The sequence below is a fragment of the Leucoraja erinacea genome, chromosome 16, assembly GCF_028641065.1.
Source record: "Leucoraja erinacea ecotype New England chromosome 16, Leri_hhj_1, whole genome shotgun sequence".
NCBI classification, from domain to species: Eukaryota; Metazoa; Chordata; class Chondrichthyes; order Rajiformes; family Rajidae; genus Leucoraja; species Leucoraja erinaceus.
This window is the reverse complement of record NC_073392.1, coordinates 35198213-35217882: the sequence shown is the minus strand read 5'-3', so window position 1 is coordinate 35217882 and position 19670 is coordinate 35198213. Positions and strand designations below refer to the sequence as shown.

The 19670-nt window shown below is 43.4% G+C and overlaps 2 protein-coding genes across 2 annotated transcripts in view; both read left to right on the top strand.

Moving 5' to 3' along the window:
* Positions 1–19670, top strand: part of LOC129704800 (coiled-coil domain-containing protein 3-like) — a 213945-nt gene that overhangs the window by 188638 nt on the left and 5637 nt on the right. The gene's annotated exons all lie outside the window — the stretch shown is intronic.
* The window catches only part of LOC129704802 (coiled-coil domain-containing protein 3-like), a 29048-nt gene that overhangs the window by 3741 nt on the left and 5637 nt on the right, over positions 1–19670 (top strand). The window contains exon 2 of the mRNA XM_055648159.1: positions 10229–10403. Coding sequence (XP_055504134.1) covers positions 10229–10403 — 175 coding nt within the window. The remainder of the gene's footprint in view (positions 1–10228; positions 10404–19670) is intronic.

The window sequence follows — 19670 nt, the reverse complement described above, 5'->3', positions numbered from 1 at the left end:
CCCAGGAATCAGTCTGGTGAACCTTCTCTGTACTCCCTCTATGGCAAGAATGTCCTTCCTCAGATTAGGAGACGAAAACTGTATGCAATACTCCAGGTGTGGTCTCACCAAGACCATGCACAACTGCAGTAGAACCTCCCTGCTCCTATACTCAAATCCTTTTGCTATGAATGCTAACATACCATTCACTTTCTTCACTGCCTGCTGCACCTGCATGCCTATTTTCAATGACTGGTGTACCATGACACCCACGTCTCGTTGCATCTCCCCTTTTCCTAATCGGCCACCATTTAGAAAATAGTCTATTTTCCTGTTTTTGCCACCAAAGTGGATAACCTCACATTTATTAATTAATCGGTACACAAAAATGCTGGAGAAACTCAGCAGGTGCAGCAGCATCTACGGAGGCATTAATTCATCAATTGGGGCATTGTGTACAAGTGTCCACAAGGCATGTTGTAGCTTTATAAAGCTTTAGTTTGGTTGCATTTGGAGTATTGAGTGCGGTTTTGGTTGCCCCATACAAGAAGGGTGTGGAAGCAGGTTGGGAGGGTACAGAAGAGGTTTACTAGTGGGTATTATTAGCTTTAAGGAGAGGTTGGGCAAACTTAGATTGAGGGAAAACCAGATTGAAGTATATATAATATATAATTAGGAAATGCACAGTAGTGCATCAAGACCTTCTCCCCAGGGTGGAAATGACAAAGTGGAGAGGGCAAAGCTTTAAGGTGTGGGGGTGGGAGGAGGGGGCGATATATTAAAGAGGATCTGTGGAGCAGGTTTTTTTACTCAGAAAGGTAGATGCCTGGAATACACTGCCAGTGGTGGTGGTGGAAGCAGATCTGATAGTAGTGTTTAATAGGCTTTTAGACATGCACATCAATATGCAGGGACTGCAGGGATATGGTTCACATACCTGCTGAATGAATTAGTTTAACACAGAGATTGTAGGCCGTACAGCCTGTTCAATAATATTCTATGCTCTCTAGAGCTCTTACCCTCTAGGGCTGATGTTTCAATCTGATTGAAGTGTTCTGTTCTGTCTTACATTGATGTTTCTATCTGATGTAAATGTTTCCATAGATTGATGATTCACTCCGATTGCAATGTGATATTTTACTTGATGCGGATGTTTCCATGATGCAAATGTTTCTGTCCAGATTCAGAAGAAGATGCCCATCAGATAAAAATGTCCCATTCTTTATGATACATGCAGTTCCATCTGCTACAGTTGGATCTGTCCAGTTGAAGACAACATGTGCATCCATCTGATCAAAATGTTACATTTGCCCATTACAGGTGATTTTATCTGATGCAGATGTTTCTGCCTTGATGCAGGTGCACAGGTTGAACTGATAGAGATGCTCTGTTTTATCTTCTGCTGACTTCTCTAATTGAATGCAGATGTTCCAATCTAGTGGATGTTTCTATTTGTTGCAGATGTTTCACATTGAGATGGAAATATTTCAGTTAATTGGAAACAGCCTTTGGAACGGATGGTGAGGTCCCTGACTGTCTTGTCTAAAGGCATTTCTTCTATCTAATCGCAGCTTTTGATCCACATTTACAACCAACTATTGAAAGTGGGACAGGAAGAAAGATGGAGATGTGGATGTTTGCTGTCATCTGATAGAGATGTTCTCACCCATCTTTAGCCAGTTAGGATACATTAAAATGTTTCTAAAATGAAAAATACCACAGAAGGAAATCTAAACTAAAATGAAAATAAACAAGTATGGAGAGGAAATTAGTTTTATTTCAGGTCAATGCCCTTTCATCAGAGTCTATATTGAAATCACTTTGATTGTGATGGAACATGACTGACAATAAAATAGGGACAATATTTCAACAGAACACATTCCAAAATGCAGTGAATACTAAAAGAGGCAATGGAGCTATTAACAGTATTTGAATATTTATTTGAAGAATAATGGCATGGCATGGTGCATTCCATTGATAAAACGTTACATATAAACCTACTTGATCTTAATTATATCTGCTGTAGCAGAGCAAAGGATACAACTAGAAAACAGATTTCAAATGTTTTTTGGATGCTTTACTTTTATTTAATTTAAGGCAATAGTAAGAAACAAGTTCAAAGTAGCATTGAAGACAGTCATCTAAAAATCACATTCATTCTTGGTCTTTTAATTGAAAAACTTTGCTATGATTCACATCCAATTTGTTTATTTTAGTTTAGTTTAGAGATAGTGCAGAAACAGGCCCTTCGGCCCACCGGGTCTGTGCCGACCAGCGATCCCCGCACATTAACACTATCCTACACAACCTAAGAACAATTTTTTTTACATTTACCAAGTCAATTAATCTACAAACCTGTACGTCTTTTGGAATGAGGGAGGAAACCAAAAATCTCGGAGAAAACCCACGCAGTTCAGGGGGAGAATATACAAACTCCGTACAGACAGCACCCGTAGTCGGGATTGAACCCGGGTCTCCGGCGCTGCAAGCGTTGTGATGCAGCAACTCTTCCGCTGTGCTACCATGCAATGAAAATATAGACTGGCAAGTGAGAATGAAAAGGGTGCAACGATAGAACGTGAAGAGTCCGGCATGGTGCCTTTAGCTGGGACTTTTAAAATGTTGAATGGAACATTTTCTATTCTGTTATTGTCACACCAAACAATAAGAATGATATATTATAAATTCAGGATGATGATACATTCACCTGTAGTGAAAAATAAAGCTGATGATATTACGGTAAGGCATCTACAAGTGCTCCAAGGTGGTAAGAGTTTGCACGTTTGTTTAGAGATACAGTGTGGAATCAGCCCACCAGGTCCTCGCCCACCATAGTTCAACAATACACTAGTTCTACTTTATCCCAGTTCCGCATCCTACGCACGAGGGGCAATTTATAGAAGCCAAGAAACAGGCCCTTCAACTCAATGAGTCCAGGCCCATCAATCACATGCTGACACTAGTTCTATGTTGTCCCATTTCTGCATCCACTACCCACACATTTGGAACAATTTACAGAGGCCAATTAATCTACTAATCCATACATTTTTGGGATGTGGGAGGAAACCAAAACATCCAGAGTTAACCCACACGATCACAGGGAGAACATGCAAACTCCACACAGACATCACCTGAGGTCAGGATCAAACCTGGGTCCATATGGCAGCAACTCTACCTGTTTAGTACAAGGGAAAGAAAACTGCATTCTTAACAGTTTAAAGTCAGTTTTCCACAGCTGATATTGTTGTAAAACTCTGCCATTCAGAATAGTTTAGTTTAGTTTGGAGACACAGCGTGGAAACAGGCCGTCGGCCCACCAAGTCTGCGTCGACCAGCAATCTCGCACTTAACACTATCCTACACGCACTAGGGACAATTTACATTTATACCAAGCCAATTAACCTACAAACCTGTACATCTTTGGAGTGTGGGAGGAAACCGAAGATCTTGGAGACAACCCACATGGGGAGAACGTACAAACTCCATACAGACAGCACCTATAGTCAGGATCGAACCCGCGTCTCTGGCACTGAAAGAGCTGTAAGGGAGCAACTCTACCACTGTGCCACTCTGCCACCCCTAAATACTACCACTCACATCTACAAAAACACCAACCTAATTAGGCCTGCAAATAATTTTCCAAATATTGAGATCTTAGTCCTGAGCTGAATATTCGGCCGGAGAATGGTGATCTTCAATACTTTGGTGGGGAGAGGGTAGAATTCAACCCTGGTAACAGTCTGAACTGCACTGTTATGTGAGGAATTGGAAATAAAACAAAACACTGGAATTATCTGAAAACATCAGTGTTTTTGGATCATACAAAGGAGAGAACAACATGGGTGGCACAGTGGTGCAGCGGTAGAACTGCTGCCATACAGCGCCAGACCCGGGTTCGATCTTGACTACAGGTGCTGTCTGCACGGAGTTTGTACATTCTCCCCATGACCTGTGTGGGTTTTCGCCGAGATCTTCGGTTTCATCCCACACTCCAAAGTCGTACAGGTTTTAGGTTAATTGGCTTAGTATAAATGTAAATTGTCCCTGGTGTGTGTAGGATAGTGTTTATGTGCAGTGCGGACTCGATGGGCCAGAGGGCCTGGTTCCATGCTTTGTTTCTGAACTAAACTAAACATTGACAATAGAAGTGAAGATAATTGGTTCCAGCAGACTTCCTTGAACCATGTTAGTGGCAAGATTTTGGAGTTTGCTAATGTATGCCAATGGCATTTTGCATCCAATTCCCTGGTTTTCATTTTATACTGAATGTTTTTGCGGTTCTTAAATCTTATTTTGATGACAGACTTCAAAGTTCTTTTGCAAGGTCTAGTAAACCAAATAAAATGATATGGAAATTAATGCTCATAAAAAGATAACGACATGCATTAAAGGAAAAGAAAATAGGAATATTTTCTTCAGGGGATTTTAACAACATACATACTTAACAAACTTTCTCCTCCACACATATACTCGAGTATCAACATGGGTATATTACTTTCATTTATAATAAATTTAAAAGCACTTACTGAGTTTCACTGAAGTCTATCAACTTATTTCCAAAAGTTTTCACAATTTTAAGCAATGCTAATTTTTCAGGTGCCGGAGCTGTCAAATAAGTGCTTCATTTCAGATTTTGCTTGGGGGGGGAGGGGGCAAGCTATTCTCCCACGAGGGTCAAACAAGATTATAGCCTATCACTACATCCCAGTGTATAACTAGTACAATAAAACATATAATAATTTAATAATATGACAATATATTGCACGGTTGCACCCACTAATTATCATGAAATATAATTATCAAGCAAGTAAAGAAAAATACGGTAATCATGTATTTTTACGGAGGTGCCGACCCGGCACCAACTCGCCCTGGCTCTCCCACAGCTCTGGGCCTTCACACACACACACACTCACCCACACTCACCCACCCACCCACTCACTCACCCACTCACACCCACCCACACACTCACCCACCCACTCACCCACCCACTCACACCACACTCACCCACCCACACACTCACCCACACTAACCCACCCACCCACTCACTCACCCACCCACCCACTCACACCCACCCACTCAAACCACACACTCACCCACTCACACCCACCCACACACTCACTCACCCACTCACATTCACACCCACCCACTCACACTCACCCACTCACACCCACCCACACACTCACCCACTCAAACCCACACTCACACTCACCACTTACACCCACACACTCACTCACCCACTCACACACCCACTTACCCACACACACACACCCACTCACACACCACCCACACACTCACCCACTCAAACCTACACACATCCATACCCACACCCACACACACACCCACACACCCACTCACACCCACCCACACACTCACTCACCCACTCACACACTCACACCTACAATGGACCACAACTGGACTTAATTCAACACCAAATCCACACCTTCAACAAACGCTTCTTTGCCTATCTGGACTCTACCAAGGATCACAAGCTTGCCCGCCTCCAGATTGGTCCCACCACGGGCGATCCTCGACTCAACCGCCCACCCGCAGGCCCGGAGCTCCACCTCTGGCTCGCGGCACCGCCTGCCCGACCATCATGAAACCGAGATGGCCACCACGAGGAGCAGCAACAACGTCAACCGCCTCAACGACCCTCACCGCCTTCCCGGCCAAATCCAGACCGGGATCACCGAAACTGCCGCAGCTGCCAACTCTCACTGCCTCCCTGGGGAACCGCTGCTGCCGCTGACCTGTATCTCTAGTTCAGTCCCCCACGATGCTCCACCAGTGACTCCACCGACCCTCCCTTCTCCACCGGCCACCAGCGGGCCAGAACCGTCACCTCACCAGAGTTGCAGGCTCAGCACCAGGCCCACAACACCCACGATGCAGACAGCACGTGGTCTGACTCTGCTGGGTCCTATTGCTCCCCTCCCCTACAGGAAACCTCCGTAGTGATGGGTCTTCCCCTTCCCCCTCTTTTAACCAGGTTACCCCGAACACACGCCCGCTAGTTAAAATTCCCTGCTGTTTATTTTGGCTTTTTTTTACAGAGGTGCCGGTTTTGCACTCAGGTGAGCTCCGGCAGCACTGCACCCCTGATTTTAAGCACCACACTAGAAAGAAAAATCAAGATAAAAATATCAAGGCTAACATGTTGCCAGATTGATGATTGAAAGTTACAGCACGGAAACAGGCCCTTCAGCCCAATGAGTCCAGACCCATCAATCACATGCTGACACCAGTTCTATGTTGTCCCATCTCTGCATCCACTAGCCACACATTTGGAACAATTTACAGAGGCCAATTAATCTACTAACCCACATGTTTTTGGGATGTGGGAGGAAACCAAAACATCCAGAGTTAACCCACACAATCACAGGGAGAACATGCAAACTCCACACAGACATCACCTGAGGTCAGGATCAAACCTGGGTCCATATGGCAACAACTCTACCTGTTTAGTACAAGGGAAAGACAACTGGTGGATAAACTACATTCTTAACAGTTTAAAGTCAGTTTTCCACAGCTGATATTGTTGTAAAACTCTGCCATTCAGAATAGTTTAGTTTAGTTTAGAGACACAGCGTGGAAACAGGCCCGTCGGCCCATCGAGTCTGCATCGACCAGCAATCTCTGCATCCTGCATGAACCAACACACACTAGGGACAATATACATTTATACCAAGCCAATTAACATACAAACCTGTACATCTTTGGAGTGTGGGAGGAAACCGAAGATCTTGGAGACAACCCACACGGTCACGGGTAGAACGTACAAACTCCATACAGACAGCACCCCTAGTCAGGATCGAACCCGCGTCTCTGGCACTGCAAGAGCTGTAAGGGAGCAACTCTACCACAGTGCCACCATGCCACCACTACATGCTACCACTCACATCTACAAATACACCAACCTAAATAGGCCTGCAAATAATTTTCCAAATATTGAGATCTTAGTCCTGAGCTGTATATTCAGCCGGAGTTAACTCTAGCCAACAAAGAAACTATGTCCATTAGACCTGACCTTCCTTGCCTGTTTCATTTACATAAGCTTTCACAAGACAATTAAAAGCTGAATTAATAAGTTTGATAATATAAGAAAACTGTATGTATTGTAATTCTGCATCAGGTAATATTACAATATCATTCACACCTTCTCCATTAACTAATAACCAGATAAAGTTAGTTAATGAATGAATGAATGAATGATTGAATAAGTTTATTAGCCAAGTATTCAAATACAAGGAATTTGCCTTGGTGCTCAGCCCACAAGTAACATTACATACAGTAAAAGGTAGGAATGACACATAAAACATTAAACATTAATATCACCTTGATTAAAATTAGTTGCATTATACTTATAAACAGCATTCTTTATTAACAATATTTAAACAATGTAATTCCTGGCATATTCAAAAGGTAATTGTCAAGGTAAACACATAGCATTTCTAATACAGTATCCTTGCTAAAGGCATTCAAGGTGATATTACATCTGAGACGACATGCTAGTATTTCAATGATGAAATAATTATTTCCAAAGGTTGAAAATACATATTTACGATTACTCTTTGATCAACATAAATCCTCAGGCTCAAAGCTGCCACATATTCTAAGCGCACTGTGTAAATCATACAAATGCACAATCTACACTTTGGTGTTTCAATAATGAGAAAGAAAATACCATCATATTATAAAATGGAAGTCAATTTTAAAAATTAGATTTCTTGATATTAATAACATTTCTCAACAGATTTGGCCAAATGTTGCTTTGTTTGTTAACATATCATCAATCCTGTAATCAGTCCACTGGATAAAGCAGATTAATACCATAAATCATGTAATGGGACCACCTAGGAAACAGTGCTATATCAATACCATAAATCACACAGCCAAACTGACAAATAACATCTAAGGCACATTAATCAACTTAATACTTCACTTATTTATTAAACTCTTCCGTGGATTTTGGGTGCAAGTCATTCTGCCCTGGACTGGTTTTAGCATGTTTAGTATCTCAAAGGCCGGACCAAACGAGACAGCAGATTAGTTTTTTCCCCCTAAAAGGCATCAGGTACATTCTTACAACAATCAACCTGCTTCAGAATTACTGTTTTTTCATTTCAGAATTAAAAATTCCCCAACAAATTAGGATGACTTTTAGTGACCTGAGTTAGTGAGATATTATTTTGTTTTGATAGCGCATTAGATAAGAAATAGAACACTTAAAAATGTTCCTAACCATGTACAGTAGATTTGATCGAGATATTTGGAGCTTCTTCTTCTTCTTGCGTATAGCGTGCACAGCCTAAAGTTGTAGGATAACTGGTTCTATTTGATCTTATTTGATTGTGCACACCGGGTTGATTGCATTCGTCGAAACAGGGCGGACCACGCGAAGGTTGCAATCTTCCACCCCATATTTGGAGCTGAGAGAGTTGGTCAGTTAGAAAAAATATATATTTCCAGTGGCTTGCAAATGGCTAAGTATACAGTGCAAACTTAATGTCAGAACAAGAACATGAAGAGAAATTACAGGATTTTGGCTTGAAATATTTAATTAAGTGGTAGACTTGAAATGTGCTGCCATAAAGAACGCAATTATTTTGCGAGACCGTTCCGCGTACAATGGCGTGGGAATAAGTGGATAGCTTGGAGACCCAGCAAAGGGTGAGTTTCAAGCCCACCTATGTATAATTCGGTGTAGTAAATTTATATTTTGTGACAGAATATATAACAGATCAACCTATTCAGCTCGGCTGATTTCCTTTTTTTTTTTTTTTTTATCATCGCATACAAAAAAATTTATTCAATTATTAAAAAATAATATTTACACTACAATAAAACAAGCCAGAACCCACCACCATAAATACAATACAAACATATATCCATACTAAACTATTATACAATTATGATACAATCCTTATTGAGGATACATTCAACACCCTGCGGAGCCCAGCGGTCCCGGAACTCCCTCAGGGTGCCCACAGACAGGGCGTATTCCCTTTCTAATCCCACCCGGGCACGGACGTAACCCCGGAAAAGGGGCAGGCAGCTGGCCCGGGTCGGCTGATTTCCTTGATGGGATGGGTATAATACTTTAGTAACCAAGTATGTTTTGTAACACACGAGGAATTTCATTTGCCAAGTCAGTCATACAAATAAAAAGCAACAGAACACACAAAATACATTTTAACATAAACATCCACCATAGTGACTCCTCCACATTCCCCACTGTGATGGAAGACGAGTGACGGGACGAACTTGACTCCCGTAGCCGGCGGCATTTGGGCTCTCCGCATCGGGGCGATCAGCTCCTGCATCGGGGGGGATGTCAGCTCCCCCGCGCCGTGCGATCGAACTCCGCGTCGGGGCTGGCCGAGCCTCTGCGTTCATTGGAGCTCCCGACTAGCCTCTCCCGAGACTGCGAGCGCTCGATGTAAAGTCTGCATGCCACGGTTGGAGCGATCCCAGGCAAGGGATCGACTCTGATGTTAAGTCCACGCCCCGCGGTGAAGTGATCATCTCACTCTCCTTTAAAAACCTGACAAGGATTCCCGTTTCTACTACACTTTTAAGATCAGATTACTTCTTCACCATCCCTCTTGCAAGGATTGCCTGGAAAGATTCCTTATCCACACGCAACAGTCTCTATTCCTTCCATTTACATTCCATTTAAAAAATTAGATTTGTCAGTTTACGCAAAAGATTGCCAGATTGCAGTTCAGTTACATGATATCCCAGGACATTGTGGCTTCCAGGAATCTCATTTGTAAATTCCTAATTCCAGCTATTCTAACAAAAAGGATTGGTCCTTTCTCCCCACAGATGTCGTTCGATCTCTTGAGTTCCTCCAGCAGACTGTTTGTTGAGGAAAGAACTGCAGATGCTGGTTCACACCGATGATAGACACAAAATATAACTCAGCGGGCAAGAAGCATCTCTGGAGAGATCTCCACTGAGTTGCTCCAGCATTTTCTGTCTATCTAGACTGTTGATCCTTTGGTTCATAGTGCTTGGAGATTTTAAATTCTGTTTTTATGCAGAATGTTAAATTCTGTTTTCATTCAAGGCCAGTCTTGCTGTTCGATCAAAGTCCTGCAGATGTCAAAGGAGAAGCCGGTTAAATCTGCGAAAATTGTGCCTTGGCATGTGTAGCCATCAATTGTAATTCAATTGCCGGTATATTAAAGTGCTATAATATGGTGACCTGCCTTGACTAAGGTTATGAAATTTCATTTGATTTTAGGAGGGATGAAAATGACAACTTGGTGCCACACGGAGTCAATGATCAGGATCCAATTTTCTCTGACACACCCGAAAACAAGCAGATGTTCGCTAGCATCTTCCAGTTCTCCAACTGTGTCAGCGGCACCAATCATCAGACGTACACACCTGAGTGGGAACTGCAAGAAGATAATCGGGTAGGACATCCTTGATAAGTTTGATTCTTTAATGTCCAGAAAAAGCTTATTGTTGAATCGTTATGTACATTCACAATATAATGGATGCCATGTACATTCATAGAAACATAGAAACATAGAAAATAGGTGCAGGAATAGGCCCTTCGAGCCTGCACCGCCATTCAATATGATCATGGCTGATCATCCAACTCAGATCCTGTACCTGCTTTCTCTCCATACCCCCTGATGCCTTTAGCCACAAGGGCCACATCTAACTCCCTCTTAATTATAGCCAATGAAATGGCCTGAACTATATTCTGTGGCAGAGAATTCCAGAGATTCACCACTCTCTGTGTATAAAATGTTTTTCTCATCTCAGTCCTAAAAGATTTCCCCTTTATCCTTAAACTGTGGCCCCTTGTTCTGGACCTCCCCAACAGCGGGAACAATCTTCCTGCTTCTAGCCTGTCCAACCCCTTAAGAATTTTGTAAGTTTGTATAAGATCCCCCCTCAATCTTCTAAATTATAGCGAGTACAAGCCAAGTCTATCCAGCCTTTCTTCATATGAAAGTCCTGACATCCCAGGAATCAGCCTGGTGAATCTTTTCTGTACTCCCTCTATGGCAAGAATGTCCTTCCTCAGATTAGGAGACCAAAACTGTAGGCAATACTCCAGGTGTGGTCTCACCAAGACCCTGTACAACAGCAGTAGAACCTCCCTGCTCCTATACTCAAATCCTTTTGCAATGAAAGCTAACATACCATTTGCTTTCTTTACTGCCTGCTGCACCTGCATGCCTACTTTCAATGACTGGTGTATCATGACACCCAGGTCTCGTGCATCTCCCCTTTTCCTAATCGGCTACCATTCAGGTAATAGTCTACTTTCCTGTTTTTGCCACCAAATTGGATAACCTCACATTTATCCACATTATACTGCATCTGCCATGCATTTGCCCACTCACCCAGCCTATCGAAGTCACCTTGCAGCCTCCTCGCATCCTCCTCACAGCTAACACTGCCCCCCAGCTTCGTGTCATCCGCAAACTTGGAGATGTTGCATTCAATTCCCTCGTCCAAATCATTAATATATATTATAAATAGCTGGGGTCCCAGCACTGAGCCTTGCGGTACCCCACTAGTCACTGCCTGCCATTCTGAAAAGGACCCGTTAACTCCTACTCTTTGCTTCCTGTCTGCCAGCCAGTTCTCTATCCACATCAATACTGAACCCCCAATACCGTGTGCTTTAAGTATGTATACTAATCTCTTATGTGGGACCTTGTCGAAAGCCTTCTGAAAGTCCAGATATACCACATCCACTGGTTCTCCCTTATCCACTCTACTAGTTACATCCTCGAAAAATTATATAAGATTCGTCAGACATGATTTACCTTTCGTAAATCCATGCTGACTGTGTCGTGTTCAAGATGTGTCACCGTTGGATTTTGTATCTCCATTGGTCTTCTAAGTGTACACCTTATAAAAGATCTCTTTGCCTAAATAGGCTGTGTGATCAAATCCCATTTAGTTTAATTTAGTTTTGTTTAGTTCAGAGATGCAGCATTAAAACACGCCTGTTTGGCCTACCGAGTCTGCGCCACACATTAACACTATCGTACACAAGTTAGGGACATTTTACACTTTTCCCAACCTAATTAACCTACAAACCTGTATGTCTTTCAAGTGTGGGAGGACAACGAGCTTCTGGAGAAAACACGCAGGTCACGGGGTGAATGTACAAACTCCGTACAGACAAGCAGTCATAGTCAAGTTCAAGTTCAAGTTCAAGTTCAAGTTCAAGCGAGTTTATTGTCATGTGTCCCTGTATAGGACAATGAAATTCTTGCTTTGCTTCAGCACACACAACATAGTAGGCATTTACTACAAAACAAATCAGTGTGTCCATATACCACAATATAAATATATACACACATAAAGAAATAAACTGATAAAATGCAAATAGCAGATAATGGGTCACCAATAATCAGAGTTTTGTCCGAGCCAGGGTAATAGCCTGACGGCTGTGGGGAAGTAGCTATTCCTGAACCTGGTTGTTGCAGTCTTCAGGCACCTGTACCTTCTACCTGAAGGTAGCAGGGAGATGAGTGTGTGGCCAGGACGGTGTGGGTCTCTGATGATACTGCCCGCCTTTTTGAGGCAGCGACTGCGATAAATCCTCTCGATGGAAGGAAGATCAGAGCCGATGATGGACTGGGCAGTGTTTACTACTTTTTGTAGTCTTTTCCTCTCCAGGGCGTTCAAGTTGCCGAACCAAGCCACAATGCAACCAGTCAGCATGCTCTCTACTGTGCACCTGTAGAAGTTTGAGAGAGTCCTCCTTGACAAACTGACTCTCCGTAATCTTCTAAGGAAGTAGAGGCGCTGATGAGCTTTCTTGATAATTGCATTTGTGTTCTCGGACAAGGAAAGATCTTCAGAGATGTGCACGCCCAGGAATTTGAAGCTCTTGACCCTTTGAACCAACGACACATTGATATAAACGAAACTGTGGGTCCCCATCCTATTCCTTCCGAAGTCCACAATCAGTTCCATAGTTTTGCTGGTGTTGAGGGCCCATCAAGTCCACGGAGCGCAGTCATCCCTGTAGACTAGCACTATTCTACATACTAGGGACAATTTACTATTTTTACCGAAGCCAATCAACCTGCAATCCCATATGTTTTTGGAGTGTGGAAGGAAACCACAGCACCTGGGTTAAACCCACACGGTCATGGTGAGAACATACAAACTCCATACAGACAGCACCCGTTGTCAGGATTGAACCCGGGTTCAAACGAAACCAAGCTAAGATTGAAAAGACAGAGAAAGGAACGGAGGATAATTATCCTGTTGGTGTTCCATCCTTCACTCCAAACAGCAACCTAATGTCCCCATGTACCAAACGCCAACACATGAAATAAAGCCGCTCTTGGTGACCCAGCCAAAGCAAAAAGGTGTTTGCCAAGAACTGCACCATCTGAAACCAATGGTCTGGCATTGGGTATCCACAAAGCGAAACGCCAAAAACATATTTACAAAATATCACGTTCAATTATAACGCTCATCTATTGTTTTGGAAAAAAAATACTGTCCTGTTGTTGGTTTAAGAAGAATCTATTTTAATTGGAGCTGCCTGTTTCCATACAAGTGATTCCTATTTTTATCTTTTCCAGTTTTTAATATTGGTTGGTGTATTTGATTTAATGTTGGAAGAATGTCAAATTAGTGGGCTATTTATAAGTTTCTTGCGTGATCTTACAATGTTATGAGGTGGTTTGGGTGGAAATATGAAAGGCTGTACATCTGGAATGGAAGCATTTTAAGTTTGTTGGACTCCCCAGAGACAGGATACGATGATTGTGCATCTCATTGTAATAATTTACCCCCAACATAGATGGGATGGTAATGGAGCAAATATTTTTTCAAAATACAAATGAATGATTGATTTATTAGTTTAGGTTACAGCGTGGAAACATACCCTTTGGCCCACTGAGTCCGCTCCAACCAGCAATCTTCGTACACTAGCACTATCTTACACAAGGGACAATTTACAATTCTTACCAAAGCCAATTAACCTACAAACCTGTACGTCTTTGGAGTGTTGGAGGAAACTGGAGAACCTGGAGAAAACCCACACTGTCACAGGGAGAACGTACAAACTCAGTACTGACAGCACCCATAGTCAGAATCGAACCAAGGTCTCTGGCGCTGTAAGGCAGCATCTCAACCGCAGCACCATCGTGCAGCCCTTGATTGATTTACCTCTTGATGTCTGCCTCTTCAGTTTTCAGCTTCATCTTAATTTATGCAACAATGGCCTGTCAGAACCAGGCAGGAGCTGAATAAAATGCTGGAAGCATTAAGCATCCGTGAAAAGAGAAACAATTATTTTCAATTCTGATCCCATTCATCTGAACTGGGAAAGAGAGAAACAAGTTAGCATAGATAGCAGGGTAGAGGAGAGGAGGAGGGAGCTGCATACTTATATTCCACTGAAAACCTTAGTGTGTGGTCTGGATATGAATGACCTTTGAGTGAATTATCGATCATTGCTATTTCATCATATTGTTCACAATGAAAAAAGAAGTCCATTTGTTACTCATTCCTGAGATGTTGGTATTGCTGGCATGCTCTAATTGTCCCTCAGAAAGTAATGGTGAACATTTTTCATGAATCATTGTGGTCTACAACGAGAAGGTACTCCACAATGATGTCGGGAAGGATTTTCCAGTGTTTACACTCAGCAATGATGAATAATGGCAGTACATCGCCAGGCCAGGACAATGCATGACTTGGAAAGTGAACCTGTAGACAATGGTACCCCGGTGCATCTATTAGTTTTATCCATCTACCAGTGGATGGCATGGGTGTTAGAGGCATTGTTGACGAAAATTTGGTAAATTGGTGCAAGGGTCTTTATACACAGTACATACTGCTACCATGGAACACTGGTGACGTATGTGAATATTTTGTGGTGGATGTCATTCAAGTGAACTGCTCGGTCCAGAATGCTGCCTGGCTTCTTTGTTGATGAAACTAGATTTATTCAGAAAAGTATAAAATATTCTATCAAGTTCCTGATTTGGGCCATAATAGATGCTGGAAAGTACTTGAACTGTTGGGATAACATAATCCACCGGGTGGCACCGTCAGCGATGGCAGCCTCGCGCAACGGTCTGTCTGTTTATTCATCTTTTTTGGGGGGTTTTGTGTGTTTTAAAAGTATGTGTTATGTTCTCTGGTTTGTTTTATGAGGTGGGTGGGGGAGGGGTTGGGGAAAACCTTTTTGCAATTTCTTATCTTGCCGGAGATGCGATTGTTTTCCGGATCGTATCTCCAGTTGCTCTGCGGCCTAACATCATGGAGCTGGAAGCCTTGTTCGAGACTGACTTTGAGCCCCACCGTGGGACCATGTGTAGCGACAGATTTTTAATATCTTTCAGGTAATTAGCACCCTAGCCGCTAATTGGATGAGAATGGATAAGGGGAATATCTTCGGTACGCATGCAAGCTGCCTCAGAGACCTTCAGAGCTTCTCCATTCATAAAGCTTCAGCACACAGTCTTTTGATGAATATTTTCTTTATTGTAGATAGAAAACAGTAAGATACATCCAAGGTTTTTCCGACGTGTTACGACAATCTTCTTCGAACTCCAGCTCATTACTTCAGATATTAGGAAGCTCCTCGTGTCTCCGTAACAATGACATGCCATGACATGTTCGAAGGATTAAACTTCTCCATCGTCTCTCCAAAACAAATCTAAAAACTAAACTTCTGCGCAAGCAGTTAAGCTGCAAACACACCCAAAGACACGTCATAAATCCCACCCACATTATAACGGGCAGTCTAAAATTTAAAGGCACATGCCATCCACAATGACATGCAAAACAGGCCAAATGGCCACTACACCTTGGACTTACCCATTGGAGCCTGGGATCCCTTGCCTGGGATCAATGTTCCAACTGCGGATTTAACCATTGAGGAGCTCGCAGTCTTGGGTAGAGGCTGTTGTCGGGTAGCTCCAATCGCCAAAGATTTCGACCAGCCCCAATCCGGGGTGAAAAGCCCGGAGCAGTGGAGCTGAGATTCCCCCCCGATGCAAACATTTGATTGCCCCGACACGGAGGGCCCGCCGCCAGCTACGGGAGTCAAGATCGTCCCGTCAACGGAAGGCTCGAGGCCCCCGACCGCGGGAGAACAAAGAAGGGAAGAGATTGAACTTTTTTTCGCCTTCCATCACAGTGAGGAATGTGGAGGAGTCACTGTGGTGGATGTTTATGTTGAAATGTATTTTGTGTGTTTTGTTGCTTTTTATTGGTACGGCTGTACGGCAAATCAAATTCCTCGTATATTGCAAAACATACTTCACTAATAAAGTAATTATGATTTTGATTATGATTATTATACGTCATCTGATTCTGAACTGTGTTTGGAATCTGTGTTCATGTGGCTGGGCCAGTTAAAGTTCTCGACATAGAGTCATGGAGTCATAGAGCTGAACTGCACCAAGATAGACCCTTTCTCCCACTATATCCATGACAACCTATTTGCTGAATGGTCATTAAATTCCCCCAGGAGTGAATAGTCACAATACTATTGATTTTCAAGAATCAGTTTAACACTGAAGAAGGGTTTCGACCCGAAACGTCGCCCATTATCTCCAGAAATGCTGCCTGTCATGCTAAATTACTCCAGCATTTTGTGTCTATATTTAGTGTAAATCAGCATCTGCTGCTCCTTTTTAACACCACAAGAGGTTAAAAAGGAACAGGACATGCTGAGCACCTGTCACCTTTTGCCATGGTATGACACATAGACATATAGAAAATAGGTGTAGGAGTAGGCCAGTCGAACCTTCGAGCCAGCACTGCCATTCAATATGATCATGGCTGATCCACCAAAATCATGATCATAATTGTAGTAATCATAATAATCATAATCATAATTCATAAACCACAACAATTTGTAACATATACAATGAACATACCGTCAAACCAAAAAAGGAACAAGACACACAACTATATAAAAATTTGACATAAACATCCTCAACACCCCCTCCACGTTCCCCACTGTGATGGAAGGCAATAAAGTCTTATCTTCTTTCCTCCTTTTCTCCCCCGTTTGGGGGAGTCGAACCATCCGCAGTTGGGGAGATCGAAGCTCCCGCAATCGGGGTGGTCGAAGCTCCTTCGGTGTGGAGCTTCCGAAGCCCGTCCCTAATCAGGGAATGTGAGCTCCACGATGTTAAAGTCCGCAGGCTCCCACGGTTGGAGCTTCCTAGGTCGACCCCCAGCAAGAGGCAACCAGCTCCTCGATGTTAGGCCGCAGTGAGAACGGAGACACAATACGGAAGCAAATCGTAAATCTCCGTCGAGGAAAGAGATTAAACAGTTTCCACTACCTCCCCACCACGTGAAACAAAACTAAAGGGACACTAAAACATACATTTTACACGAAACTAAAAACAACAAAGGAAAAAGATGAGACAGACCATTGGTGAAGCAGCCATCGTTCTGCACCACCTGATGGAGTACCCCATTCCTGCTTTCTCCCCATTTCCCTTGATTCCGTTAGTCCTCAGAATTATATCCAACTCTCTCTTGAATACGTCTCTTTACATCTCAGTTCATGCAGTACTTGTACTGATTTTGTTGCCTGAAACCACGGAGAGCTTCATTTTCTGATAAATTATGATAATGGCACAGAACATTGAGAAATCTTCAATGAGCACCCCCATTATGATCTTGTGACGGAAGAAGGGGTTAATTTCATTAGAGATACGGCAGGCCCTTCGACTCACCAAGTCCACACAGACTATTGATCACCGGTTCACAAAAAATTACTGTTATTCCATTTATACATCCACTACTTACACACTAGGGACAATTTACAGAGACCAATTAACCTACAAACCTGCACGTCTTTGGGATGTAGGAGGAAGCTGGAGCACCCGGAGGAAACCCATGCTGTTACAAGGAGTACCTACAACGTCCACACAGCTTACACCCGAGGTCAGGATTGAACCTGGGTCTCTTGCACTGGGAGGCAGCAGATGTGCCAGCTGTGTCACTGTGCCACCCATTGATAATAGCTGTTGGGCCAAGAACCTTGCCCATGTGGAACTCCTCCCATGATAATCTGGAGCTGAGATGATTGACTATCACTTAACTTTGAACTGGGTATGAAACTTGGTGCCACTTGACTGCACTGTTGACTGACTCCTTCTATCACATTGTTGGAGAGTTGACTGAATGTCTTTGTTGGGTGGATTGCAATGTGGCAATGATACTGATGCACAAGTTGTGCGCTTGCCTTCAGCTCCGTTGCTGGGAGGTTGTCTCTTCCCATGTGCCCAGTGTTTTTGATGTCACATGGAGTGAACTAACTAATAAGAAGAGCTGGTGTTTGGGACACTGGAGATCTTGGAAGGCGACCAAGATGATCATCGACTTGACCCCTCTGGCTGAAAATGTTAACAAATGCTTTAGCCTTTGGCTGGCCTCCAACATCAATGAGTTGTTCTTGGCAGCAGACTGGTTAAACTGGAAGCAGGTCTGTGAACTTTTCTCCCTTACTTTGGGGATTTCTAACTTTAGTTGTTCACCTTTTGTTCAACTCCTTTCCGCTTGAAGGCATTTTATTTCCTTGTAACTTTTCTATATTGTTCCATCAAGCTTTCGACCTTTACAGAGAGGGAGACAAGAGAAAACAAGTGTAGCGACAGGTTCCTAGCAGGCTGCTGACTGTTGGTGGGACCTGGCCCTTGCTCATCCCCCTCAGCCGCGGTCAACAGGGGGGAAGCCGCCAACCAGGCCCAGCTCTACCCCGGAGACCAGAGACTGGGAGCACAGAGCCGGCAATAACGACGGGCGTGACAGGTGAGGAGCAAAGCCAGTAGGAGAGGGAACCGAGGAATGTCCTACTGTTGCCAAGGTCGACTGCAGGAAGTGAACCCGGGGCACAAACGCGGACGGACAAGGAAAAGGACGTTGGTTCGGCGATCGATCCACAAGCCCAAGAAAGGCGAAGGTTGGAGGCCTGCAGCAGCCTGTGGCTTGCCTGGAACGGGCACCACTTATAAGAACAAGAGCACCGACTGAACTTTGGAAATGGCACAAATACATGGTGCTTCTTGCCTGTGGGTTCAGAGGACTATTTCTGTACACTTTGGTGATCGAGATGTGCTTGGCAACACTCTACTGGACTGTTTGTAAGAAAATAATTTCACTGTGCATTTGCACCTATGACACTAATGCACCATTGAACCATACAAGCATTTTCAGTAGAGTGTTTATCTTATGTCAGATCTCATGTGGAGAAGATTCCCCACCACAGTTCTTCCAGTAACTACGATTGATTCCCGGAAACAAAATTCAAAGGCCAGCTCAGTGGGGCAGGTATGAAAAATAATCTGGTGCTTGGAGATGGATCCTAATTATGTCCTTTCAAGAATAGTGCAGTGATAGAGCCGCAGCCTCCCAGTGCCCGAGACCCGGGTTTGATCCTGAGCTCCGGTGCTGTCTGTGTGGAAATAGCACGTTCTCCCTGTAACCGCATGGATTACCTCTAGGTGCTCTGGTTTCCCCCCACATCTCATTAATGTATGGGCTTGTAGGTTGATTAGTCTCTGCAAATTTATCTCCAGTGTGTATAGAGTGGATATGAAAGTGGGATAACATAGAGCCAGGGTGAATGGGTGATGGATGGTCGGCATGGACTCGGCGGTGGAAGGACCTGTTCCCATGCGATATCTTTCAGTAAATGAATGAATGAAATAAATTGA